Source organism: Serinus canaria, chromosome 26 (genome assembly GCF_022539315.1).
Source record: "Serinus canaria isolate serCan28SL12 chromosome 26, serCan2020, whole genome shotgun sequence".
NCBI classification, from domain to species: domain Eukaryota; kingdom Metazoa; phylum Chordata; class Aves; order Passeriformes; family Fringillidae; genus Serinus; species Serinus canaria.
The window spans coordinates 2,855,291-2,883,245 of NC_066339.1; the positions used below are offsets into that span (position 1 = coordinate 2,855,291).

Consider the following 27,955-nt stretch of genomic DNA (forward strand, 5'->3'; position numbering starts at 1 on the left):
AACTGAAACATATCAAGCCTCACAGACATGAAGTAGGAGTGTAACTTTTAGTTTTAAATAAGTAGAAATATATCTTCAGTGCCTTAAGAGACTGTGGTAGCCAGTAACAGCCCTAAAGCTCAGTAATGTTACATTTCACAAAAATAACTTAGCTCCAGACATAACAACAACATAGCAGAACATTGCTTGCATTTCCAGATAGAACAGATAGAACCATTTGAATGAACAAATGGAACTATTTGCATGAACAGATAGAACCATTTGAATGAACAAATGGAACTATTTGCATGAACAGATAGAGCTATTTGTGTAGAATCTACACAGATAGAACTATTTGTATAAGAACTGACCCTGCTTTCTCACAATGGAATTAAGCTCAGATTGGTGTAGGAAAAACGTTGTAGAATCATGTTTTTAGCTGAATGGATGATTTATGAATAAAATCCCCCTGTATTGGGGTGCAAAAAAAGAAAAAAAAAAGGTGGCAGTAGTTTCTGCTGCTTCTGCTCAGAACATCAGGACTCTAGGGCAGAAAACTTAGGGTTTTTTAGCCCAGACTTTAATAATCTGAACTCCTCGCCTTGGAGGCTGATGTATTCATGCAATAAACAACTTTACACCAACCAACAACTGCTCCAGTCTCTTTGCAGAGCCAGGACCCAGGCAAAACTGGGTGGTTTGCACCTGAACCACTGCACTTTCAGCCCAAACCCTGGCAGCACAGCTGGTGCTGGCTCTGTGTGGGCACAAGGGGTGGGAGTGCCCTGCTCAGCCTCCCTGGAGCTGCCAGAGCAGCAGTGAGGAGGCTGATGTGTTATGAAAGCTGAGCTAAAACAGAGACCAGACAGAGCTGAAGAATAAAGCAGGGATTTATTAAAAGGATCTCCTCAATGGATCCATCTTGGGCAGCACCAGAGCCCAGCCAGGGCTGCACCCAAGATGAACCAAAATGGTCACAAAATGAACCCAGGATGAACCCAAATGGTCCCAAAATGCATGACCAGTCACCAGGTCTCTCACTTTTGTAAGTTCTGCTCCCTTTGCATCTTGGAGTTAATTGTCCAGTTACAGCTTTAGCCCATGCAGTCCCATCCTTCTTGTTTTTCTCTCTCCAGCCCATGGTGTTTGTACTTTTGGGTCTGAGATTTGGATTATTTGTCCTTGGTCCCCAGCTACAGCAGGAATTGTTTTGTCTCCCTGCTCTGTGCACAGAGCTCACCATCCCCTAATTTGAAGCCCAGACCCTCACACTAAAGCAGCACAGAACCTGAAAAATAGAAAAGCTAAACCTGAGGCATCAAGGTCCCGGGAGGGGGTTTGTTTCTCTTTGCCAGGTGCTGCCTGGCTGTGTCCAGAGCACTCCCAGCTCCACCAGCCCATCTGCTGCAGCCCTGCCAGCCCATCTGCTCCAGCTCTTTGGGTGGCTGCAGTTGGCCTTTATGGCTGGGCTGGCATCTGGCATTTGCAGCTCCTCTGTTTGACTCCGCTCAGGCTTGCTTGGATTTTCTTTCTCCTAATGCCCTGGGTTTAATTCTCCTGGCTTTAATTAATTCTCCTGGCTTGCTCCAGTGACACTGAGCTGTTCACTCCATCACACAATTGCCAATTTTCATTTCATCCCAGGGTGAAAAATCCCATCCCAAAATCCTACCCAGGATTAGAAACGGCTGCTAAACTGTTCAACCCCTTGCTGCTACTGTAGAATTCACATCTGTTACAGAATCCCACTATGGTTTGGGTTGGAAAGGCTTTAAACTCATCCAGTTCCACCCCTGCCATGGCAGGAACACCTTCCACTGTCCCATCTTGCTTCAAGCCCCATCCAGCCTGGCTGTGGACACTTCCAGGGTGTGGATATCTCTGTAGACACAGATGATTTTGGAGTTACTGCTGTCTGAGGGTTGAGATGATGAGTCTGGATCTCCTCCAGAGCACTGGCCTTCCTTCCCCTGATTAATCTCCCTCCCCATGTGAGCTCTGGGTCACTCCAGTGCCTGAACAGACTGAGAGGGGCTGAACTGCTCTCCTGACTGTTCCTGTGTCCTTTGCTCAGTGTTGGTGGAGCAGATGGAGCAGAACAAAGCACTTAAGGCTGAGCAAACAGCTCTTGGCCAAATTACCTTCCACTGCTTCCCATGGGCTGAAGCACAGTGCTGGCTGATCTCCACCTGGGTTAATGCTTAGGAACCTGGATAATGTTTGCTAAATTAGCAGGGTTTAAAAACCTGGGATAGAAAATCCTGCTCCTCTCATTGACACATCAGATGAACACGTTTAGCACAGAGCCTCACTGAGCAGATGGCACAAGGCTGGGTCACAGTGGCTGGGGGTGCTGGGGGACCCCTCACCAAGGAGCAGGCAGAGTGTGCTGGGCTGTATCTGCTGCTTCATCCTGGCACTGATGTTCATCTTCCATCCCTGGGAGTGTCCAAGGCCAGGCTGGAGAGGGCTTGGAATAGAGGAAGGGATAGTGGAAGGTGTCCCTGCCCAGGCAGGGGGTGGAATGGGATGAGCTTTAAGGTTCCTTAAAAACCAAACTCTTTTGGGATTCTGTGATCTGCTGACTGGCCCATTTTGTACCCCCAGCAGTGCCCAGGAGCAGAACTTGCTGCTGTTTGTGCAGCTCAGCCCCTGCCCTGCCTCAGACACAACCTCTGGGGCTGGGCAGGATGAACCATCCCAAGTAAACCTGTCCGGCAGCTGACTGGCTCAGAGTATCTTTAATTTTTTTATCTTGTGTATCAGAGACAAAACCAAAAGACTTTGTTGTGGAAGAATTGCTCTGAGGTGTTTGGAAATGACATATTTTGAAGATTTACACCACTGTGGGAATATGGGGCTGGGATACACCTTTGGGCTGTGCTGTGGACAATGGGATCTGCATTGCAGTGTGCATCTGTTTCAGATCACCTTCCTGTCAGGAAAGAGAGCACTCTGAAAGTGCCTGGAACCCCCACTCCACACATTTGGAATTTTCTTTTGGAGCTGTGTTTGGTGCAGTTCTGCCACTGCCACCAGGCACAGCAACATGGTCTGTGCCCCGGATCTGACAGGGGTTTGCTGCTGACGGCAGAATGAGGTGCAAAATTCCAAACGGAGTCGTTTCCTCTCTGAGTTTGTGTCTCCAGGGAATCCCAAATTTAAGTTCTTCACCCTCTCTATTTGCCCTAAATGTTTTCAGAGGAAGCAGATGTTGCAACCAGCAGTGCCCAGGCTCAGGGTGAATTCTGCTTCTAAACCAGAGATTTGGAGACAGATTTGGAGCCAGCCTTGGGATTGTTCAGCTCAGGAGCTCAGGGAAGGTGCTGCTGCTTCAGGGATGGGGTGGGAAGCACAGAGAGCTCTGGACAACCATGAAGGCAGGGACCACGGTGTGTAATTCATACACTATCCTGCCAAGAATCCCCAAATTAACTGCGCATTCCTTAAAATCCGCTGCCAGGATAGCGGCAGCAGGTGGTGCTGTGAGCACAGCGCTCTGCAGGCCGGGCTCGGGGGAGCAGGAGCCGCTCTGGGGCAGAAACTCTCGGCTTTGGGTTCTGCAGGTGGGGAGGGCCCTGCTGAGGGCACCTGTGGGCGACCCCAGAGATCCCCCAATGCTGCTCAGGGAATGGCCAGGAAGGAGCTTTGGAAAGGGAGATTCCCTCGGAGTGAAGAGCTCGGCCCTGCTCCATCTGCCCCCCTCACAGGGCTCTGAGGGAACCTGTGGGGTAACCCTGGAGATCCCTCAGTGTGGCCCAGGGAATGGCCAGGAAGGAGCTTTGGAAAAGGAGATTCACTCAGAGTGAAGGGCTTGGCTCTGCTGAGGGTACCTGTGGGGTGACCCCAGAGATCCCCCAGTGTGGGAATGACAGGGAAGGAGCTTTGGAAAGAGAGATTCTTGGTGTGAAGGGCTCTGCTCTGCTCCATCTGTCTCCGTCACAGGGCTCTGAGGGAACCTGTGGGGCGACCCCAGAGATCCCCCAGTGTGGGAATGACAGGGAAGGAGCTTTGGAAAGAGAGATTCTTGGTGTGAAGGGCTCTGCTCTGCTCCATCTGTCTCCGTCACAGGGCTCTGAGGGAACCTGTGGGGCGACCCCAGAGATCCCCCAGTGTGGCCCAGGGAATGGCTGGGAAGGAGCTTCGGAAAGGGAGATTCCCTCAGACTGAAGGGCTCAGCCCTGCTCCATCTGCCCCCCTCAGAGGGCTCTGCTGAGCTGGTGCCCTCCAGAGATCCCTCAGTGCTGCCCATGGAATGGCTGGGAAGGAAAAGGAGCTTTGGAAAGGGAGATTCAGAGTGAAGGGCTCAGCCCTGCTCCATCTGCTCCCCTCACAGGGCTCTGCTGAGCTGGTGCCCCTCAGAGATCCCCCAGTGTGGCCCAGGGACTGGCCAGGAAGGAGCTTTGGAAAGAGAGATTCAGAGTGAAGGGCTCGGCCCTGCTCCATCTGCTCCCCTCACAGGGCCCTGCTGTGTTGGTGCCCTCCAGAGATCCCTCAGTGCTGCCCATGGAATGGCTGGGAAGGAAAAGGAGCTTTGGAAAGACGGATTCTCAGTGTGAAGGGCTCGGCCCTGCTTCATCTGCCCCCCTCACAGGGCCCTGCTGAGGACACCTAGAGATCCCCCAGTGTGGGAATGACAGGGAAGGAACTTTGGAAAGAGAGATTCTCAGAGTGAAGGGCTCAGCCCTGCTCCATTTGCCCCCCTCACAGGGCTCTCCTGAGCTGGTGCCCCCCAGAGATTCCCCAGTGTGGCCCAGGGAATGGCTGGGAAGGAGCTTTGGAAAGGGAGATTCCCTTGGAGTGAAGGGTTTGGCCCTGCTCCATTTGCCCCCCTCACAGGGCCCTGCTGAGCTGGTGCCCCCCAGAGATTCCCCAGTGTGGCCCAGGGAATGACAGGGAAGGAGCTTTGGAAAGGGAGATTCCCTTGGAGTGAAGGGCTTGGCCCTGCTCCTTGCTCCTCTCACAGGGCCCTGCTGAGGGCTCCTTTGGGTGACCCCAGAGATCCCCAGTGTGGCCCATGGAATGGATGGGAACCGAGACATTTTGGCTCTTCCTTCCTTACTCACTGGCAGAGCTGATGGGGCTCTGGGTTCCTGTGTGTGATCTGGGTCTCCCGATGAAGTAGCAGCTTGTTCCTGGCTTTTCCAGTCTTGTGCCATGCTCTCCTGCCCTCTGGAAAACCTGATTAATCAGAGTGTGTAGTCAGCATTCAATCCTCTGCTGTGCTGTCTGGGAGTCTTCTTTTCCAGTTAGGTGTCCAGAAAAACCTCAGTCTGCTCTTTGTTAACTCCTCCACTTCCCAGTTCCCTTTCCCAGCAGGAGATCTGGTGCTGATGGTTCAGGGGGTGACTGTGGACATGTCAAACCAGTTTAATCTCCTGCCTAATTATAATCAGCCTAATTCTCCTGCAGATACAGACCCAGGGTCCTTCTAGTGGCTGAGCAGAACATCAGAGTGCCAGGCCACCTTATTTGCTGCTGGCTGTTGAAAACTAAATTCTGTTGAAAATAATTCAGTTATGCTGGTGGGTCTGGAGACTCTGTCCTGCCCTGTGGTTCCAAGGATCTCTCTCCTTCTTGCCTTTCCTGGGTGATGGGCACAGCAAGTGGCTTCACAGGAAGGATTTCTGGCTGCAGAATCATGGCTGAAATGTGATTTATTGGGTGCATATTTGTAAGATGGCAGAGCTTCATCCAAATCAAGCCCTGTATCTTCAGTTCCCTGATGAGTTACTTGATCCTTTTGACTCAACAATGTTCTTTCCTGTTTGTTCCTGAGTTCTCAGAGTCACAGAATCACAGAGTGGTTTGGGTTGAAGGGACCTTAGAGTCCATCCCATTGCAGCCCTGCCCTGGTGCTGGGCTCTGAGGCAATGCTGGGAGGATGTCTGACTGTCAGACAGCAGATGAACTCAGCAAACAACTCTCTGCCAAAGCTAACAGCAGGGTGCCCTTGTCTCTTGTCATTTAGAGCCTTGGGAAATAATGTTATCAGTAAGAAAAGACACTTGAACAAAAAAAAATTCCCAGTGAACTCTTTTGACCTTGGGATCTGCTGCTGGCAGGAGCAGCCAACACCCCACAGAGAGTCCCCCTGCACCATCCCCTTGCCCCCCATCCCAGCTTTTCTCCAGGGTGAGCCCTCCTAGGCTGGACCCTTTGTGTTTGGGAAGGCAGCCTGTAAATCTTCTGGGAGTGCCCCAGGCCAGGCTGGACAGGGCTTGGAGCAGCCTGGGGTGGAGGGAGGTGTCCCTGCCATGGCAGGGGGGGCACTGGGTGAGCTTTAAGGGCCCTTCCCTCCCAAACCATCCCACTGCTCTGCCCATGGCACACACAGCCTTATTGCAGAGGTGCCCCTCTTTTGGGGGGTATGGAGCTCTGGGAAAGCAGATGCAGCAGGAACCAAAGCTGGGAAAGGCCCACGTGCTGCATGGCTCAGCTGAACCCGATTATTTCTCCACGAGGGTCCTTGGGGACATGATTGCCAGCACATCTGTCATTTAGGATTCTGTCTGTTGTCACCTGTGGAAGGAGATTATTAAGTAGTGAAGTGATTGACAAGGGCTTTCTCTTTTTTCTTTTTATTAATAGGAGTATTGCAAATGCTGCTCTGGGCTCCCAGGGGAGCTCCCTGCAGAGGAGGCTCTGAGGGTGAGCTGGATGTGTAAACAGCTCCTCCACACACATCCACATTCCTCAAACCAGGAAAAAACACTGGGACTGCTGGCTGTGGGTCTGTGAAAGAGGTTTGGGATGGTTGGGTGGGATGAGCTGTGACCCACACCACACTCCCAAGGGCTGGAAGGTGCCTGGGAGAGCAGGAGAGACAGGGGTAAGGAGACTTGGTCAAAGACTTGGCTCCTTGAAAGTGTTGGTGGGAAGCAGCAGCCCAAGAAAAGCAGCTCCTGCACATTCATGCTCCTCTCTGGAGGCTGCTGGAGCAGGTTAATCAAGGAGCTCTCAGGTTTCTTTTCACATGTTAATATTCTCCTGAAATAAAAACATTACAGCGTTTTCTCTCCGAGGCACAATTGTGCACCATAGGTTTTGTTTTCCCTGTTATAAAATACTGCTATTTTTATTACTTGTATTTCCACTGGGAGAGATAAAAATAACCAGAATACAGCAAATACTTTGTTAGCACACTGGGGGAAAAAAACCAAGCAGCTTATAACTCCTTATTTCTCATTACAGACAGCAACTTAGAGTGGTTCTTCCAGAGGGTTGAGATTAAGGATATCCTGCTTTGCTTTTTGGTTTCCATGAAAACACTCTTGGTTTAAAGCCTGGGTTAATTCCAAGGAATGTGGGGCTTGGGACCTCCTGCCCTCCCTTCCAGGTGTTACTGGAAGGTGGCTGCAGATGGATGTGTTCAACTCTGACTGTGCAGACACATGGAATTTATCCAGAGCCTTTTATCCAATGCCCTCTTCTTTCCTGCTGGAAATGGTGCTGAGATAAAGCCATATGCTGTGTGGACTGGGGATGTTTCAAACCTAAAGATCCCTCATTTCATGGCTGCTGGAGCTGGGGATCAATGGCCAAAGCCTTGTGCTGCTCTGGAAACCCTGGATGCCACCTGGAGCCTGCCGGGATTAAATGTCAAAGGGCTCCTCCTGCTTCCCTGAGCAGCAGTGGCTGAGCAGGATGTGAGAGCAAAGGCTTCCCAGGGATCTTTAGCACTTTATAACCAAGGACAAATTTTAATCTCTCTTCTGGGTTCTGACACCAGCATTTTATTGGCCTTCAAAAAGGTGCAGTCTTTTAAAAATAAATTATGCAGTGATACTGATAGAGGTGTCCATGGCACAGAAGGCTGAAATGAGACCCTAAAAGCAGCAGTTTTTCATCTGCTCTCAGAGAAAGGATGTGTTAATATTGATCATTAACATTTAGGCAAAGGCCAGCTCGAGCTTCTGACAGCCCTGGACGAGCAGCAGCCACTCTGACCTGGGGAGGTAGGATTAACTGAGCCAGGGAGAGGAACTTAAATGGCTCTAATCCCCGCCTAATGCTCATTCCAGGGATTTGCTGCCATAATCTTCCTGAAATTTATGTCCTAAATCAGCCCAGCTTGCCAGGCTGACAGAGGCTGCTGACAGGGTGGCACCAGGCTTCCAAGTCATGGAACCATGGAGCCCCCTGAGCTGGAAGGATCCACCAGGACCATCCAGCCCAGCTCCTGGACCTGCACAGACACCCTCAAATCCCACCCTGGGCATCCCCGGCAGTGCTCTCCAAACTCTCCTGGAGCTCTGGCAGCCTCAGGGCTGTGCCCATTCCCTGGTGAGCCTGGGCAGTGCCCAGCACCCTCTGGGGGAAGAACCTTTCCCAAAACCCAACCTAAATCTGCTCTGGCACAGCTCCAGCACTTCCCTGGGTCCCTGCTACCTCAGCCAGGCCAGGCTCTCACTTCATCCATTTTATTGAGGCTATTAAAGGCAGCTGTGGAAGGTCAGAGCTCCCTGAGCTCTCTGGACAATGGCCTTGAGCACAGCTCATCCTCTGCCTCCTGAGCCCAGCTCAGCTGATACCATCAGCCATCTGATGCTGCTGGAGCAGAAATGGCTTTTTAGAGCTTCCAGCCCTGCCAAGTCAGGCTCTGACTCTTAACCTTGAGGATATGCAAAGATTCCAGGTCAATAAAATGTATTTCAGAAGTCTCACCACCAGGAAAGAGCTTTTGGTGGTAGTCCTGCCTCTGGAACTCTTCCTGCCTGGATGCACACAGCTCCAAATCCCCCCGGCCCTGGCTCCAGCTTTGTGTGCTACACAGCATATTCCAAGATGCCTCTTGGAATCAGAGCTTTTCAGGACACAGAGCCACATTTCCTTGCCCTGAATCCAATGAAGCCAGCCCTGCACAGAATGCCTTGCTGGCACTGCAGGACAGGAGCTGGCAGCAGGGACTGCCACCCCCTGCCACTGTGGCCTTTGGGCTGAGCAGTTTCCTCCCAGGCTGTGCCCAGGAGGGAAATATGTTATTTATCTTTAAACTCCTCATCTCAGAGAGTGCTCAAGCTGCAGTCCAGGGATTTTCATTTTAGGCTACAAATTCAGCATGATCCTTCCTTCCTTCCTTCCTTCCTTCCTTCCTTCCTTCCTTCCTTCCTTCCTTCCTTCCTTCCTTCCTTCCTTCCTTCCTTCCTTCCTTCCTTCCTTCCTTCCTTCCTTCCTTCCTTCCTTCCTTCCTTCCTTCCTTCCTTCCTTCCTTCCTCCTTCCTTCCTTCCTTCCTTCCTTCCTTCCTTCCTCGCTTCCTTCCTTCCTTCCTTCCTCCTTCCTTCCTTCCTTCCTTCCTTCCCTTCCTTCCTTCCTTCCTTCCTTCCTGTCCTTCCTTCCTTCCTTCCTTCCTGTCCTTCCTTCCTTTCTTCCTTCCTCTCCTTCCTTCCTTCCTTCCTTCCTTCCTTCCTTCCTTCCTTCCTTCCTTCCCTTCCTTCTTCCGTTCCTCCTTCCTTCCTTCCTTCCTTCCTTCCTGGTTCCTTCCTTCCTGCCTTCCTTCCTTCCTTCCTTCCTTCCGTCCCTTCCTTCCCTTCCTTCCTGTCCTTCCTTCCTTCCCTTCCTTCCTTCCTTCCTTCCTTCCTTCCGTCCTTCCTTCCTCCTCCCGCCCTCCCTCGCCTCCCTCTCCCTTCCCTCACACGCACCTCCCGTCCCTCCCTCCCTCCCTCCCTCCCTCCCTCCCTCCCTCCCTCCCTCCCCTCCTTCCTTTTCTTCCTCTTCCTCTTTTTCCTCCCTTCCCCCCTCCCTCTTTCCCTCCCTTCCTTCCTTCCCTCCTGGATACTCAAACAGTGGAGTGTCTATAATCAAATAACTCCTCCCAACCCCCAAATTTCCACAGGGAATGAACAGCCAGGAGAGACTCAGAACACACAAGGAGGGAACCTTTATATTTCCTTTCTATTTCTGCTGTTGCTCTGTGCAGCAGATTTGATACTTAGCACAAAGTAATTGTTTTTTAAACTAATTGTATTGGACTTCAACTAAATCTCCCTCACTGTCTCCATAGGATAAAGTGCTCTCCTCCTCTGTGCAGGCAGGAACGAGGTGAAGATTGTGGGTTTCTCTCTGTTCACACACCTCCACCACCCTGGAGAAGTGTGTGGAGGGGCACAGCAATCCCAAATGTTGTGTTTATCCACAGATGACTCGGCGCCGTTGCCAAAGGATCCAGATTCACGTCATTTTTCCTGGCAAGAAGCTCTGGATCCTTTGTGAGCTGTTTCCAATTATTATATTAACTGGGAAAGTAAACAGTGCCATGCTATTAGATAGAGCTGGCACAAATAAATGCTGCTGCTCCCTCTCCAGACTTGGTTATTATTAAGAAATAAAAATAATGGCTTCAAATAGATCCTAATGTGGATTAAATGAACAGCATGTTCTGTCTCAGCTGGACAAATATATCTGGGATTCCAACTTAGTGCCACATTCATGGAATCATGGAATGGTTTGGGTTGGAAGGGATCTCAGAGCTCATCCCCTTCCAGCCCCTGCCATGGGCAGGGACACTTCCTCCTAGCCCAGGTTGCTCCAGCCCTGAAATAAATCCCCTCCAGTGGATATGTCTGGAGTACACCACCCTCATTAATCCAATTGCAGCATGTTGTAAAACCTCCCAGTTCCTCAAATGTTTGTGCAATGCTGTCTCTGGTGCTTGGCTTCTGCTTTATTGCAGGGAAAATGATGGTCTTTCGTGCCTCTCAGATATTAGGAATTTCCCCACTCCCTGCCTTGCTCAGTGAGCAGCCTCGAGCTGCCACAAGCTGCAGTTTTCCATCTCTCCTTGCAGTTTTCATTCATTTTGTGCTCCTGTCCTCAGGGATTGTGTCAGAGGTAATTCAAGAACTGCTGTGCTGCAGCTCTTGTTGCTGTTGTTGTAATTTATTTCTTTGTCGAGTCTGTTGAGCCTCTTTCTCCCAAAGTTTACTCCACTCCCAGCCCTTCTGGGCCAGCTGCTGCTGTGTTGAGCTGTTGGCTCTGCCTCTCCAAGGGTGACACCAGGCTACTGGACAGGAGCAGGGGGGAGATAAATGCTGCCCTGTGAGGGAGAGGCATCCATGCTTCCCTACATGCCAAGGGCAGGCAGCTGCAGGGAAAGCTCTGCCAGACACAGGAAACACAAAATGCCAGGGGGGATGTGGATGAGACACCACCACTGAGCCCCTGCAGAGAATCAGCTCTGCCAGCTCCCTGGGATTTGGGGAATTGTCTCTTCTTCTCACGCTGGGAGGTGGAAACACAGCTTGAGGAGCAGTTTGGTCTCCAAGTGCTCAGCTCAGTCTGAGGCAGCTGGAAAAAGGAATTTCTGGCCAGCCCAGAAGCTGCCCTGAGGAGTGGAGGGAGCTGCAGGGTCTGGGGATGGGATCTGACTTCTCCAGGGTTGCTCCATGGGGCAAAGTGGGATCTTCTCAGCAGGACATGCGAGGGAAAATCTGTGCCCCAACTGCTGGGTGTGTGTGGGGCTGTGGGAGAGGAGAATTGGGAACCAGAGCTCCTGCTTGGGAAAAGCAGCATTTGGATTTTCAGCTGCCACCCGGCTCTTTCTCAGCCTTCTGTGATGGACAGTAAAGAGTGTGTGTGACATAAATTCAAAGGTGTAAAAAAAGTCTGGTTTTTGTTCTGAAGGAATATTTGTTGGGAGTATGGATGCAGGATCTTCTGGTTTTGGTATTGAGCGAGCCTGGAATCCTCTGATATGTAAATCAAGGTGAATATTTGACCCAAGGTGACTTTAAATTTAAAAGTAAAAGTTCTTGCTATTACCCTTGTAATAAAATTACCCTTTTTCCCCCCAAATAATTGAATTTTATTATTGATTTCCTTGTTGCAAGCTCTCAATTGGGCATTAACCTTTTTCAAAGAGTTTAGCTGTGGTGTTTTTTTGTCTCTTGAAATCCCTTCAAGATAAATTCAAATTTCAAATGCAAGACTTGACTGATATATTCCAGGAACTCCTCTCTTGGTGCCAGTTTTGGTGGCTCTGGCAGAAGCTGTTGCTGTGCTGGAGACATGATGTGATGCCTGGGGCTCATTGCATCCCCTTGGGCACAAATCCTTTGGTTTTGGGACTCAGGGACACAAATGCCCCAGGGCAGGCAGTGAAAGGAGGAGCAGAGAAGAGGAGCTGTTCCCTCCCCAACCAAGCAGATGTTGTATGGACCCAAATCTCAGGTTTGAGGCACCATTTGAGCCTCTAGTTTCTAAAGAAAAAAAAATGCGTGAGTGGCTTTAGGGAGTTTGTCATCTAAATGTAAAGCAAACTCTACCTGAGCTTCATCTCTGGGAAGTTTCTGGTTTAGCTCTGAGTTTCTGAATCTCTCCCCAGTAAACACAGACCTTTGGGGCTGCTGGTGCTGGCTGCAGGTGACAGGTGACAAACACCTTCAGGAGGAGTTCTCAGGGTGCACTTCTGCCTCAGCCTGTCCACAGCAGCAGCTCCTGGAGCACTGGCCAGGCTGGTGACTAATTAAAAGTCTCTCTTTGTGACCAGTTACTGGGTTGATAAAAGGTTTCACTCACGTTGTCCTGGCAACAGAAGTTTTTGGGAGAAGCAGAGCTTGGCTCTGCCAGACACAGCTGCTACATGGGGACAGCAGGGATGTGCTGGTGAGGCGTCCAAAAAACCTTGGGCTGGCCAAGGAGGGACCAGGGTGGCCAAAAGGGCCCTGATGCAGCTTTCCAGGGCTGTTGGAAACTTTGTGCTCCTCAAGTGCCAGCCAGACCCTTTGTGTCACACCAGCCCAAGAGCTGGAGGAATTGTCCAGCCTGGGAATGGGGTGTGGGACAGGTTCTGTGCCCAGGGCAGCCTGTGCTGTCCTGGGTGCTGGTGCCACCCCTGGGACACTGCTGTGACAGCTCCCAGTGCTTCAGCAGGTCATTAACAAAAACACAAACAGCATCTGAGCATGCCCTGCTGTGCTGTGGGGCTGAGGGACCTGTGCAGCCTCAGCCCTGGCTCTCCACAATGCTCATTAGGTTTGTACAAGCTGCAAGAAGTCATCCTGCTGTACATAATTTTAATTGCCTGCTCCACAATTGCCTGTCAAATATATGCTCTGTCATGTGGCATGACCTGCCTGCTAAATTGCATCAGGAATAAAAAAATACTGCAGAAAGTAAAAGGAAAAAAATCTAATTATGAACTAGAATGGCGTTCTCAATCTCTATTGCCACCTGCAGCCTGGTGTGTTAGGACAGCACAAACAAATCAATAAAACCTGCAGCTTTTCTTCTGCTGCCTTTGGCAGTTGTGAGTAGTTTGTGCAGTGTTTGTGGGAGCACTCTGGTACCTCCTCTCTGGTGATGTGCTGTCCTCAGCCAGGAGCTTCCACCACTCATTTTTATTCACAAAATCCAGGGTTGGGACGCCCAACTCCGCACCTGGAGAGAGGGCAGCAGAGAAAGGGTTAAAAGGAATTATCTGGGCTGCAGCTTTAATGCGTCTCGTGTGGAGGGCACGAAACTGAGTTTGGTAGGAGGTTCTTTGTCTGGAGCAGCCTTGGCAGTAAACAGAGCTGTGATCTCAGAGGCGATGAGGCACCGGGAGCGCCGGGGGCTGCGGGCTCCGGCTCCCAGCAGCGGCCCTGGGGCAGCTCGGCGTGTCCCAGCAGGTGCTGCCACGGCAGAGGATGGAACTGGAGTGAAGCTGCTCCTGTGCTGAGCCCCGAGCCCAGCCTCTCCTCCTGCTGAGAGTTTCCTAGAGAGCAGAGGGAGCGGAGGATGCGGACGGGGCGATGAGCGGTCCCAGGGAGGATGGCCGCTGTCGCAGGGCCATCAGCATCCTCACCGAGCTGTGCCAGAAGAAAAGCCTGCCCAGCTTGGACCTGGACACCTGCAGGGAGTTTCTCCTGCTGCCTTCTGACCAGAGCCTGATTATCTCCGAGCCAGGTACGGCCCCTGCTCCCGTCTGCTGGAGGGTGCTCGTGGAAGGCAGGAGGGACATCCATCCCCTACAGGGGAGGAAAATGTTTGGGAGCCCCGTGTTGGACCCAGGGGTTGATCCTGGCACCCCTCTGGGAGGGTTCCTTCCCTTTCCACATGTTCCATGGTGAAGTTTTGGGTCAAGTCCTGCCTCACCTGTTGATGTGGAACGGGATGGCTGCAAGGGGGTCAAGCTGGGATAAAGTTCTGAGATAAAGTTCTTGTGAAAGTTCCTTTTCCATAAAAACACAGACTCCTGTCCTGTATGAAACAAACCCAAACTAACAAAAAGCAGTAAAGAGCCTACTGAAGCCACTGGGGTGGCAGGAACTGATTGGTGTTTGAGAAATGGAGGGAATCCCATGGATTGCATGGATTTCTGTTGGTCAGTAAGGAATCTTGGTGTGCTTTCATGTGTGTGTTCTACCTTCCCTGAGAATTACCTGAGTTGTTCCTGGTCAGGTTGTAGAGCCAGGGAGGGACTCTGGTGTGCCAGGGATGAGTCAGGAGCAGGAATTCTGCTCTAGGAGCAAAGGGGCAGCTCTGTGTTGCAAAGGGGGGGATTTTCCCTCCACCTGCTCTCCCAGCTGCTCACCCCAGAGATCTCCTGCTGTCATTTCAGAAGACATTGGCAGGGGCAGTTGGAACTCAGGCTCATGTGCTGAGGAGCAAAACTCCAAATCTCTTTGCTTTTAGAAGTAGTGGTAACCTGCTCAAAGTTGTTTGTTTGTGTAGTTCAACATTTTCATAGAGGGCTTCTTCTGAGGTTCCTGTAGGCAGTGATCTGTAAATCCAATGGATTTGACAGAGTTTTTTACACCATGGGTTTTCACAAACTCTCCTCCTCTGCTGAGCACACTGTGCAGCACAGCTGCTCATCAATCCCTGCCCAAGGCTTTCTGTGTCACCTTCCCTCCCTTTCTCCTGCCCCTCTCTGCCAGGATCTCGTGCTGGGGTGCAGCTGGCACCCCCAGGGCACAGGGCACCAGGATTCTGCCAGCCCTTGGTTTGCAGTGGTGCTTCCAGCTCAGCTTTGCTGATAGCTCCAGGCAAACACCCTCCTTCCACATCCCACTTTGCCTGTAACTTAATTCTCCTCTTTAAATGAGTTTGTTTTATACCTGCCTGTTCTGGAGGCCTCTTACCATGCCTGGTTGTGTCCTTACACATCACATCCCATGCAACTATTGCAAACAGAGCAAACAGCTTGCAAACTTAGTGCATCAATTTGGAATTCTTTACCTTGCACTAAAATTAGCATTTTCCAGACTCTGCAGCAGAAATACTCCACACTGCTCTTGTTCTGTCCACCCTGATATGACAGATCTGCATTTGTTTGTGCAGCCTGTCCAGGACCTCGTGTTCATGTCAGGATCACATCATCATCATCATCTGCCTTTAGCAGGGGGAATGTCTGTGTGCTCTGAGCTGTGCTCAGCCCCAGTGCCCCGGGCGAGCTGTGCTGGGCTGGCTGCACGAGCAGCCAGGGCTCTTGTCTCTGCTCTGCACGACTGGGCCCATTTTCATGTCTAGACAGCACAGAGGACACAGTTTGGGCCTGACATGTACCAATATTTCTCAGTTCCTGGCTGTAAAGCTGCTCCAGCAAGGGGGAAAAATCTGTTTGCATCAAGTGTTTACTAACACAGTCACAGTCACCAAGCCTTCCCCATCAGTGTCTGGATGTTTATCTAATTATCTGCATTGATGCTTTGTCCATTTTATCCTGAAGTCTCACGTGGAGCAGATTTGCTCTGGGCTGGCTGCAGTCCCGTGTTCAGACCCAGCAAACCTGTCCTCACAAAGGCAGGCAGGGGAAGGTGGGGCTGTGTGCAGGTGAGCAGATGGCACCAGGCAGGAGCTGTGTCAGGAGCGGGGCAGAGGAGCCCTGGCTCCTGCTGGAGTTTACCCGTGCAGGCAGCACAGCCCCAGCAGCCAAACACCAAATTTGCTGGAGTCAAACTGGCCTTATTTGTCATCTTCATGTGGAATCTCCGGCTTCTCAGGCAGTTTGTTGCCTCCTGGATAAATCTATTAACTGCTGGCTGGATCAGCCTGGCTTGTGGAGTGTCCTGCTGTAGTTGAGGTTGAAGGAAGCACTGCCAAAGCTGGAGGCAGGCTGCTCCTGCACAGCTCAGCACAGGGGCACTTTGGTCTTTTCTGCTGTTTCATGCGTGGATGGGGAGCAGTATCCTCAGGGAATGTGTGGAGCCAGGTATCATCAGCCTTCCTGAACTGCATCCAAGAGTGGAAAAAACCTGTGAATATAAAAATAATATTACTGTATCGTTTATGTAAGAGTAAGTTTTTGTGCGGTGATTTAATTTTTTTTTAAACCATTGTGGACTGAGAGGCTGAAAGGGCTGCTGTGGATGGAGTGGATGCACCTCTACTCCCTGGTTATGTAACAGCTGAATCTCCTCCTCACAGCCAACAAGAGCAGCCGAGCTGCAGCATTTCTCTGTGCACACCCAGCAGAGGAGGATTGCAGGCTGCTGCCTCGCCCGCAGCCAAACCTGTCAGAAAAATGAGGAGTTGGGCTGGGGAAGGTTTTGGTGCTGCTGTCAGGGGGGCTGTCAGGGGGAGCTCTCCCTGCAGTTGGGCCCGTGGCAGTGCCAGGAATAGAGCTGAGCTCCTGGCTGGCCCGAGGTGGAGCGAGCTGCAGCATCCCTTTGTTGTGCCTGTCTCCAGTCCTCCCCCGGAGCTGCCTCCATCTGATCGCTCTCTTCCCTGCCAGGCCTCAGCTGCCGGGCAGGGATGCTGGCAGTGTCATCTGGGCTGTGGGGACAGCATTAACCATAGGTGATGGTCCTTAAGAGGATGGGACCATCCCTTCTGTGCCCTGGAGGGGCAGCGAGAGCTCTTGGGTGTAGCTGGGAGGGTTTGTGGTGCAGCTGTACTGAAGGGCAAAGTCCTTGGCCGTGGAGCAGGGATGTGTCCCCTCTTCCTGTCCCTCCTGCCTATGGGAGTGGAGCTGCAGCAGGTTCTTTGGGACACAGGGTGCTGTGCAGGCCCAGAAACTGGGCTTCAGTGCTCCTGCTGGGTCCCTCCCAGCTCAGGAGGTTCTGTTGTTCCCCACAGCCTGCTCTGAGCCCCCCTGAGCTGGGTCCTGCTCGCCCTGGTTCACAGAGCCTGGCTGGGACAGAGGCTGCCAGCCCAGCCCAGCCCAGCCCAGGAGATCCTGTGGGGGAATGGGGAGCTTGACTCCTTCTGAAATGATCCTGCAGGGCTGAAGAGAGTTACAGAAGAGAGTAGATTTTTGTGGGATATTGGAAGGAATTCTTCCCTTTGAGGGTGGGCAGGCCCTGGTTCTGCCTAGAGAAGCTGTGGCTGCCCCTGGATCCCTGGAAGTGTCCAAGGCCAGGTTGGACAGGGCTTGGAGCAACCCGGAATAATGGAAGGTGTCCCTGCCATGGCAGGGGTGGCACTGGATGAACTTCAAGCTCCTTGCCACCCAAACCTGGGATTCCATGATTCTGTGACTGGAACCAGCACCTGGTGATGTTGATTTAAAGGGTGGTGCCTGGCTACAGGAAGGAATTTATTCTGGGATCAAAGAACATCCAGGAGAAAACCTCTGGGTTTGATTTCTATCTTCAGCCCTCCTGTCCTGAGGCTTTCTTTAAACAACCTAAGTTGGTTTTTTTTTTGCCTTAGTGATCCATTTGTACAAAGCTTTGCTGCCCAGTGAAACCAGGGCAGGAGGCAGAGGCTGATGTGCAGAGGGGCTGCAGGTTGTGCCCAGCAGACCCTGCTCATCTCAGCCTGCTGAGACCCCTCCTCAAACCCTCCCTTGTGCACTGATCCACCCCAGCAAAATGCTCCTGTGCTTTCCTGCTGCAGGAGGAGAATGCTGGAGTGAGAGGAGGGAACAGGACAGCTGGGGAAGGCACAGAGTCAGAGAGACCTCCTGATAATCCCAGCACACGGTGTCAACCTGTGTTCCAACCCCCAATAATTCAGAGCACATTTACTGCTTTGCCCCTTGTGTGAACTGCTCTTTGTGAAGGTCCTGGTGCAGGCAGTACAGCTTGTACAGTGCTGAACACCCTCCTGGCACTTGGCAAAGACTATTAAAATGTTAAACCAAGCACAGAAGTGTTCTTGCTGCAGGCAGGAAAAAGTGGGGAATTTCTGGGCAATAAAGGAATTTTCATTGCAAGAATGGTGGTGCAGGAAGATAATTTTTTTATCGAGAAATTGATTCTGGAGTATTTTCTGAGGAAAAAAAACCACTTATCCCCTGATAGATTAGCTTGACTAATGGGAGAACTGATGACACCCTCATTCATGGTTATGGGATGCCTTCAGCCACTACCTGTGAAATATGGGCATGTCTTGAATTTACTCACTAGGCACAATAACACACTTTTCTGAATGGCCTTTCAAGTGTATTTTAAATCAATATAACAGTAAACATGCTCCAAGCCAACCAGGCAAAGCTAATATTAATCACTGAAGCTTGAGTTTCCAGAGGCCCAGCATGTGAGGAGCAGCTCCTTGGGGCAAATATCTTTTTGATCACAGAGTAATGCACTTGCAAAATGGATCTTGCCTTTCTTCCCAGCAAAGAGCCAGCCAGAGCTACGTGCAGCAAATTTGCTCTTTAACCCAACTAAACCAGGCTGGGATCCTGGAGGTATCAGATTCAAACCTTGCTGCCAGAGGAAGGTTTGTAAAACTGTGTTGAAATAAGGTTGAAACCGGCCGAATAAATGGAGGAAAAAACGGATTAAATCGCCTGTCTCCTGACATGTGTCTCTGCTCGTGCATTGTGTGCGGATCCGTGGCTCTCCAGCTGCCTCTGGCTATGCTCTCTGATGGTCCTGGCAAATAAAAAGCCCCTCTGGAGCTGAGTGGAGTGTGCGTGTTCTGTGAGCCCCTCTCTGCATAGGCGCAGCTTTGCAGCCGCCTAATTGCCGCTGCTCGCTTCATTCCCGAGGCAGAGCAGGGAGGCTGCTGGTGTTTGTGGATGCGTGCGGACCCGGAGCCTGCTCCGATGCAGCTGCAGCAGCCTCATGCATAGTCAGGGCTCAGCATCCCCAACTCCATAGAAACAGCAGCGGGATCGCTGCCGCCGCTAATTGATGCTCGAGCAGGGACCGCGCTGAGGAGCTGCCGCCGCTCTGGTGAGTCCACGTTCCTCAAGTTACTTTAATCATTCTTTGCTTTTTCTTTTCATAACATAAAGCATGTTTTCATCATTTCAATGAAAATAATTCCAGCAAACCGCCTTTGCTGTTGAAACATTTTCCCCCTGCTCTCAGGATTCTCCCGGCGTTGCACTGAGAGGCAGCGTGTGCTTTGAGCTGGTTCAAACCAGGGCACAGCCCGATCTTCCCCGTGGTTTTTTGGGATGACTCCGGGAAGGTGTTTGGTCTTTCTGGGTTTGCAGGTGTTTGTTGCTTGGCATCCTGGCTGTGCCTGGAGTTGCTGCACTCGCCGTGTGCTCCTGGTGGCCGGATCCTCTCCCGTGTGTGTTTTCATTGTGCAGGGATAAACCGGACCCAGAACGGGGCTCGTGTCTGATCTAATTGTTTGATTTAACTATAGCTTCAGCTACCCTTGGTTTTCACAACTGTTTCTTCTCACTGCTCACATTTCCAGCTACAATCAAATATTCTTTCTCAGGACCCTAGGTTTCCATCTCATCTTGGTTAGGCAGCTTTTTCTACCTTTAATATTTGCTGTTTCTCCATCAAAGATGACAATCTATATTTCCCCTTCCCATCTGTGTGTTGGAAAATTGGGGATCTTGTCTGTGAGTGTTTCCATCCAGCGGACTCCCTGACAGAGCAATCGCCCTGGCAGTTGTTCGGGAGAGATGCAATTAAATCCCTCTGCCATGTATTGTCTTTAATTATATTTGTACCTTGCAAAATGGCATCCTGGAGGGTCAGGGAGGAGATTTTTGGAGTAATTGGCTATTAAATGTACATTTTCCCTGCCTGGGGGAAAAAAGAAAGTTCTCCTGCGGGGAGCCCTGCGCGCGGCGGAGCCGCAGCTGCTGACTGAGGGTGTCTCTCTGTTTAGTTCAGTTTGTTGTGCTGTAGCAGGTTCATGTTTGACAACATCACAGCAAACTGTGCAGTGAAGCCTGAAGGCAGCGTGCCAGGAGCTCCCTTCACACCAGCCCTCTCCAAACCATCCTTGAGGCACATGGCCCTGGGCCATTTGGAATAATGATTGCCCAGGAATTCTAGCCCCTGGCCCTGTAATAATCTGATTTTCTGTGCGTTTGTAGCTGTTGCAAAGAAATGAATACAGCTGTGTGGCACAGTGTGAGGTGCCACCTCCTCAGTTTCTCTCTCCAGATGCAGCACTTCATCTCCTGGATGCTGGTGAGCGTTTACTTGGAGTTGTTTGATCCCAGCTCTGAATCTGAGCTCTGGGCAAGATGTTCGTGCTGAAAGAATTGTGAGCTGCAGGGGATGGAGTGGTTGGAGCTGTTGGAAAAGGGCATCTCAGAATCCATTTAATCAATGAGTAGGATCAGGCAGCCCAGCCTGCTCACTGCAGCACATTGGAGGGCTTCAAGATCCCTGTCTCTGCTCCAAGCTAATGGAAGCAGCAGCAGCAGCAGCAGCTGATGGCAGGATCAGAGCCATGGGGAGGAAGTTCCCTCCTCACTTAGGGCAGCTTGAACAAAGAAATGCTCTGTTCCAAACCTCTGCATTTCAGTGCAGGGTCCCTGTACCCTGTGGGGGCTCCAGGCAGGTGAGTCCTCCCTGGCTGCTCCACCTGAGCCCAGCTCTGGGTGTGCCAGTGCTGCTCTGCCGGTTCTGTGCTGCTTGAGAGGCACACAGGAATAGAGACTGCTGTGGGTTTGGGGCTGGTTTGGGTCTAGGTGGCTCCAGTTGGCAGCTCCAGGGCATCACCCAGCCTTTGCAGCACCTGGAGCCAGGGCCGTTCTGAAAGAATCCTGCACCTCCAGTTTTGGGTGTCCCATGGGGCAGGTCCAGGCAATAAATGCATCCAGAATATCTCAGGAGCTCAAGGAGCCCCTGGTGCTGGAGGGGCTCCATGTCCTAGACAGAGGGCACTCAGGAAAGCTCTGGGAAGCTTTCAGGGCTGCCTTGTCCCATGCTCGGGATCTTCTGCCCACCCTGGCCAAGGATTTTGGGGTCCCCAGACCGTGTCCTCTTGTGGAGCCTGGATCTCAGGGTGGGAGACTTCCAACACTGGGATGGGGACAGACCCCAGTTCTGCTCCCTGCCAAGTTTTACCCTGAGATCTTTTCAGAGCAGCCTGGTTTTAGTGGGGTTTTGAGCCAAAATGGGATCTGAGAGGGAGACACAGGGAAGCCTTTCCCCAAAATTGGATCCCACTGTAGGAAGTGAGGGGCAGCGAGGTGGCAGCTCCAGGGTGGAGAGTCGGGACACAGAGGCACTGCTGAGCCTGGTGTCTCACAGCAGACACAGCTTTGATCAAGTTTTTAAAAGGAAATTTCAAGTTCTAGGGTTTTTTGGTTGCTCAAGGGAGAGAGAATGAAAAGCTTTCCCTTGCTCCGTTTTGCATCCTGAAACGCAGTTGGATTTCTGCATCCCAGAAGTGTCTGGATTCCCGTGCTTTCCTCTCTGCCTGGCTCTGCTCAGCTCCAGCTCTGGATCAGAGGTTTCCCCTGTGCTGAGCAGCCTCATCCAGGCTCCCCTGGCACACAGGGCTCAGCCTGTGCAGGGTCACAGCCCGGGGGATGAGGATGCTCAGCAGGGATTTAACCCCAGCCCTGGCCACTGTGTGTGTTCAGCACCACTGGGTTGTTTACAGATGTTGCTACAGCATATTGTGAGAAAATGTCATGGGATTAGCACACAGCCTTGTGCCATAATTGCATTCACTGTGGCTTATAATAGTTCATTAGCTTGTCATCAGTTAGGCAGAAAGCAATGACAACTCTTCCTATCACATTTATAATGCTCTAGAGAGCAGCTGATTAAGTCACAAAGTGACATAAATCACCAGGGAATGTTTCCTTTGGCTTGGAAAAGTTTTTTTTTTCCTCTTTTTTTTGTCACTTTTGATAACAGAAAGGCTGTGTTTCTGACAGCACAAAGTTCCCCTTTGGGTTGCACACGCCAGCAGAAGTTTCAGTGACAAATCTGCAGCCTGGAGGGAAAGCTCAGATTGGTCAATATTGGCTGAAAACCAACATAGTTTTTGTCTTCAGGAGCCTGTGATGGGTCTCCTCCAGCCCAGCCCCTTCACTGGGGGTCAGTTCTTGTCCCTGATGTCTCTCAGCACTGTGAGAAGCCCACAGACACAGTGGGGTTTGTGGGTGGTGGTGGGAGAGGGGAGTTTTGTCTCCAGGTCCATCTGGGGAGATGAAGCTGAGGATGGGCTGAGGGCTGTCCATGGGCAGAGTCAGGGTCCAGGAGGGACCCTGGCATGTTGGATACTCAGATTTGGAGTTGCAGCCCTGCAGAGATGCAGCTTCTGTGGGGTTTTATAGCCTCTGCCATGCTGGAGGCTCCTCCTGCCCCCAGAGCCATGCAGTGCTCATCAGCTATTCAGGATTTTTGCCTTCTTTTTGGGCAATCAGCTCTTTCTCCATTCTGTTCAATGGGAAAAGCACAAGCTCCAGGCCACCAAACTCTCATCTCACCTCACATCCCTTTCTTTGGTGCATTCTGCATTTCCATTTGGTTGGACTCGATGATCTTAGAGGCATTTTCCAACCTTAGTGATTCTGTGATTTTTAAGTGTTGATTTATTTTTCCTTTTTTTTGTTACATATTCACATAGGGACATGAAGAGCCTCACAGTTGACTCTGCATTTGAAAATCACCTTTGATGTGTCCCTCTGAATATTCTGTTCAGATTTCCCTCTGGTTTTTAAACGCCCCTGGGGCCTGGAGCCGCTCCCACTCCCATGTCTGAGAGCATTTGCTGTCTGTTCCCTGGTGAAGGAAGGACCAAACCATGAACTGGAGAGCACCAGGTGACAAAGGCTGTGACAGTGTCTTTTCTCTGTTTAATGCCCTCCTTTAATCAGCTCATGAGGTGTGACAGTCTCCACCCAGGGCAGGGGTGCAGAGGGGATGGGGACAGCACTGCCATCACCCACATCTCTGTGCTGCCTCCTCTGGGCCAAGACACACATGAAAAACACCTTCAGTCTCCTGTGAAAATGTAAAAAGTTTAACAAAGGACAGTGGGAGATGAGGACCATGGAGCAAAGGTTATTAGGGTTGGCACTCAGCCAAGAGCACCCTGTTATCTGTGGGGACACCCCTGAAATACTTCTCCCTACACCAGCCTGCTGCATATTCACAGAGCCTCATACATAGGGAACTTCTCCCCAAACTAATTTACATGCTCCAAGAATTGTTTAGCACATCTCTGCTGTGGTTCTGCCTTTTCAGAGCATGGGTGTTTTTTGGGTGTGGTTTCAGTCCATTCTTATCACCTCCAGTTTTTGGGCCTTGGTCTTCACTGCCTTCAGACAGTGAGTGCTGATAGATGGTAGATCTGTACAGGTGTCCCCATCCTGTGTTCCTTGGGTGTTATCCCATCCAAGCAAGCATTTTAACACAAGCAGCTATTTCACTGAGCTTAATTAACAACAGAAATAAAAACTACATCTTTATAACAAAGTTACTTTAACATCACACATATAAAATCCATTTGAATATTTGCAAAAAGCCAATATTATAATATGCATCTATAGCACACAGCAGGAGCTTCAGCTGCAGCCCTGAATATGTAGACAAGGATAAAAACAACTCTCTTTGCTGCTTGCAGGCAGGGCACAATGCAGGTGACAGCTCAGGGGTGTCCCAGGAGCTCATCCTCTGCCAGCCTGAGGTGCCTCAGGCTCCAGGCTGACATGGGAAAGCCTTGAGTGCTGGAATAGAACTTTATTCCATGTGCAGATTTATAGCTTAAGCATTTTCTCCCTTAATTAGAACTTGGAGTTTATAAAATTGGGGAATTTTCAAGTACTTGCACTAACGAGCTGAGAGTTGCTATCCAGGACAGAAAACTGTCAGAGAAATCTCTGCTCTCTGTGACCACTGACAGCACCCAAGGAAGGGCTGGGGCTGTGCCAGGGAGTTCAGGTTGGATTTTGGGAAAGGTTCTTTCCCCAGAGGGTGCTGGCACTGCCCAGGCTCCCCAGGGAATGGGCACAGCCCCGAGGCTGCCAGAGCTCCAGGAGAGTTTGGAGAGCACTGCCAGGGATGCCAGGGTGGGATTTGGGGCTGTCTGTGCAGGGCAGGGGCTGGATGTGATCCTTGTGGGTCCCTTCCAACTCAGGATATTCTAAATTATGCAGCAGCTAAAGGAAAACACTTTGGATGAAGTTGTCTCCTGTTCCAGCTCATTTCCCAGCTGCAGAACCACATCCCCACAAGAAACACAGCCAGAGGTGAGGAAAGCCCTGGCCTTGCTCAGTGAAGCAAGTTCTGCCTGGCTGGGAGGGATGCGGCTGCTGTTTGCTCCTGGCCATGGATCAGCCACTGGAAACACTGGATCCCTGCGAGGTCTCCATAGGAAGGGTTGTCTCCATCCTCAACGTGCAATAATGAGATGGTTTGAGTTTTATAGTCTTATATAATTACTCTCAAAATAGCTTCTGATTCATCCTCCCCTTTGAAGCTTATAGTTTGCATTCTGATAAGCTCTTGCATGGCAGGAACCCTGTGGTAGCAGCAAATTAATTTTTAAGAAGTTTTTTGCTGTCTAACTGAAACTTTGGCACAGCCACTTGGAGCATTCCTGTCCTGACCTTCCCAGGATCCATTTCATGGCTGAGTGTGTGCAGGAGATGAGGAGGCTCTGTCAGGGCTCCTGGGGAGCCTGTGCTGGCAGGAGGAAGCTGGTGGGAGCTGATAGTGCAGGACTCAGTGTCCAAGGACTGGGGAAGCACAGCAACAGGAAAAATCTCATTTTAGCTTCCAGGGAGACTCTGGCTGGATGGGGCTTGGAACAACCTGGAAGGTAGAAGGTGTTCCTGCCCATGGCAGGAGGTGGAAGGAGATGAGCTTTAAAGTCCCTTCCAACCCAAACCATTCCATGATTCCACAATTCTCTGAATGTCTCCTCTCAGAACATTCCCTTCCTAAGCATTCCCAGCCCTCTGCTTTGAGAGGGGCTTTTGCCACGGAGCTCTGTGTGATGAGCTGAGTGTGAAAGTGCTCAGCAAACTGTGAGAACTTGTTCTCAATCCCATTCCCTGTGCTGTCTTCTGTGGAATTACTTGTGGTTGGTGTGGAATAACAAAACAAGGCTTGGCCATGTCCAGAGCAGCTGGGACTGGCTGCCTTTATCTGGAGAAACCTGGCCTGTGGTGCTGGGAGTCTGCTGGGAGGGGGGGGGGGTTCTGTCAGGGTCTCCCTGGATGTTTCATGCCATTGTGCAGCCCTGGCCAAATGAGAGGAACAATCAGTGTTTTTTTGCTTTCGCTACCAAGAGAATAAAATAACCTGGTTTGTGAGCAGGGACAGGACCTGAGGGAAGGGCTGGAGCTGTGCCAGGGCAAGTTTAGGTTGGAAATCAGGGAAAGGTTTTTTCCCCTAGAGGGTGCTGGGCACTGCCCAGGCTCCCCAGGGAATGGGCACAGCCCCGAGGCTGTGAGAGAGGAGAGTTTGGAGAGCACTGCCAGGGATGCCCAGGGTGGGATTTGGGGGTGTCTATGCAGGCCCAGGAGTTGGGCTGGATGACCCTTGTGGGTCCCTTCCAGCTCAGGATATTCTGTGATTCTGTGCTTTGTTCTGGATGGGTCACAGTGCCAGGCATTGCTGTGATTTCCCTTCCCTCTCCCCCAGACTCTGGGGTGCAGCTCTGCCCTCGGCTGGGCCCTGTGCCCGGAGGGAGCCTGAGCAGCAGCTGGGCTCTGCCTGCTCTGAGCAGGGTACAGCAGATCAGGGTATGGCAGCTCTGCCTGCTCTGGGCAGGGTAGAGCAGATCAGGGTATGGCAGCTCTGCCTGCTCTGGGCAGGGTACAGCAGATCAGGGTATGGCAGCTCTGCCTGCTCTGGGCAGGGTACAGCAGATCAGGGTATGGCAGCTCTGCCTGCTCTGGGCAGGGTACAGCAGATCAGGGTATGGCAGCTCTGCCTGCTCTGGGCAGGGTATGGCAGATCAGGGTATGGCAGCTCTGCCTTCTCTGGGCAGGGTACAGCAGCTCTGCCTGCTCTGAGCAGGGTACAGCAGCTCTGCCTGCTCTGGGCAGGGTACAGCAGAGCAGGGTACAGCAGCTCTGGCTGCTCTGGGCAGGGTACAGCAGATCAGGGTATGGCAGCTCTGCCTGCTCTGGGCAGGGTACAGCAGCTCTGGCTGCTCTGAGGGTGTCCACAGATGCCACCTGCTCCTGCTGCTGCCACCACTCCCTGCACAGAGAAGCTGTGAGGGCCTTAAAAGCCGTGTTTGTGACCCGGGGACCAGCAGTGATCCACAGGCTCAGTGTGCTGCTGCAGGGGGGCTCTGCAGCCCTTCCCACCTCCCACAGCATGAGAGAACATTTGAGGGGCAGCAGGAGCTCTGCCCCACCCAGAATTGTGTCCCTTTAACATCTGCTGAGAAGCTGATGGAATATCTCCCCCTCTCCAGGACCCAGCTCTGCTGTTGGAGCAGCAGCTCCTGCTGCCAGGCTGCCTGTGAGGAGCCAATTGACAGCAGCCAGACTTTGAAGTGACAGCTCCTAATGACTCGTCTAGCTCAGGAATATTTCGGGCATATTCCTGTAGCTCCTGCCTGCCTGCCTGGAGAACACCACCAGCAAATCCAGAACTTGATGAAGTTTCAAATGGCGGCCAAATGGCAGCAAGGGGGCCTGAAATGTGACAACAAAGCCATCAGTAGGGGACTGGCACAACCCCAGCAAACAGGGACAGTCAGAGAGTGGGCTCACAGTGCTTCCCTGTCACTGCCATGCCCTGAGCTCCACCCTGTGAGCTCTGGGAACACAGAGCCTGCTGCTGCAGGAGCTGGGGCTGTGGGGGTGACAGGGACAGTCTGATCTGTACCATTTGCTCTGCTGCCATTCCCGAGGCCATGGCAGGCTTGGAGGGGGATGAGGAGCTGGCTGAGGACTGCTGCACTGCAGCTGACCTCTCCCCCAGTGCAGCATCCCAGGATTTATCAGCCAGCCAGCTGCCTTTCCAGAATCCCTGTTGCAAAGGGCTCCCCTTGCTGCTGCCCTCCCTGCTGCCCCTCAGGGTTTGCTCCATGCTGTGTCCCCAAGGGGGACATTCCCTCTTGTCCCTGTGCTGCTGAATGCTGCTGTGGGGCTCTGATATTTGATTTCTGTTCCATCCAGTCCGCATTCCTTCCTCCAAAGCTGAGCAGCTTTGCTAAATAAACATCTCTGTGCTGGGGTTTAATGGAACCATTCCTCCTCCTCTGCAGGTGCTGCCCTGTGCTCCCCCCTGCCCTCACCTCTGAGACCCACCACAGCCCCCATGCCCAGTTTCCAGCCCTCAGCTAATCAGGATTACATTTCTGATGCTCCTCAATCGAGAGAAAATGAGCTCAGCAGTTGGTGGGAGCCTCACGTGGTGTGTTGTAGCCCTAGAGCTGCTGCTCTCCTCCAGCAGCACCTCTTGTACCAATCCATCACTGGAGTGCGTGCTCCCTGCAAAGCCCTGCAGAAACAGAACAATATATCCTCACAAGCTCTCCTGCAAGAGAAAAACCCAGGAGAAAATGGACAGAGAAGCCTGCAAGTATCTGCTGGGCTGGTGTGAGTGGTGCTTGCTGTGTGGCACTGGGGAGGCAGTCCCCCAGCCAGCGTGAGTGAGGTGATCACCATCACCCTGCTCTGGGCTCTGCCACCTCCTGGAGCTGCCCTTGCAGGGCCATTGGCTGTGGGAGGATGTTCCCTGCCCCAGGCTGCAGCTCAGAACAGCCAGGAGCTGCTTTTAGAGCTGAAGGGATCCCAAGCTCTCCCTGATGCCCAAATTTTCCATGAACCACCAGAGAGCTTTGGAGGAAGAACCTCTGACAAGGAAGGTGTCCCAGGGCTCTTGGCAGGGTCAGGCTGGTGGCTGTGTGTGGCAGAAGGTGGCAGAGGGTCAGGTCAGTGTCACCACTGCCTTGGTGAGGGGCTCCAGGGCCTGA

The 27,955-nt window shown here is 51.8% G+C and overlaps 1 protein-coding gene across 1 annotated transcript in view; it reads left to right on the plus strand.

The window, feature by feature from the left end:
* Positions 1-13,524: 13,524 nt before the first annotated feature.
* SYT6 (synaptotagmin 6) overlaps positions 13,525-27,955 on the plus strand; it is a 35,382-nt gene continuing 20,951 nt past the window's right edge. The window contains exon 1 of the mRNA XM_009097295.4: positions 13,525-13,864. Coding sequence (XP_009095543.1) covers positions 13,711-13,864 — 154 coding nt within the window. The 5' untranslated portion in view covers positions 13,525-13,710. The remainder of the gene's footprint in view (positions 13,865-27,955) is intronic.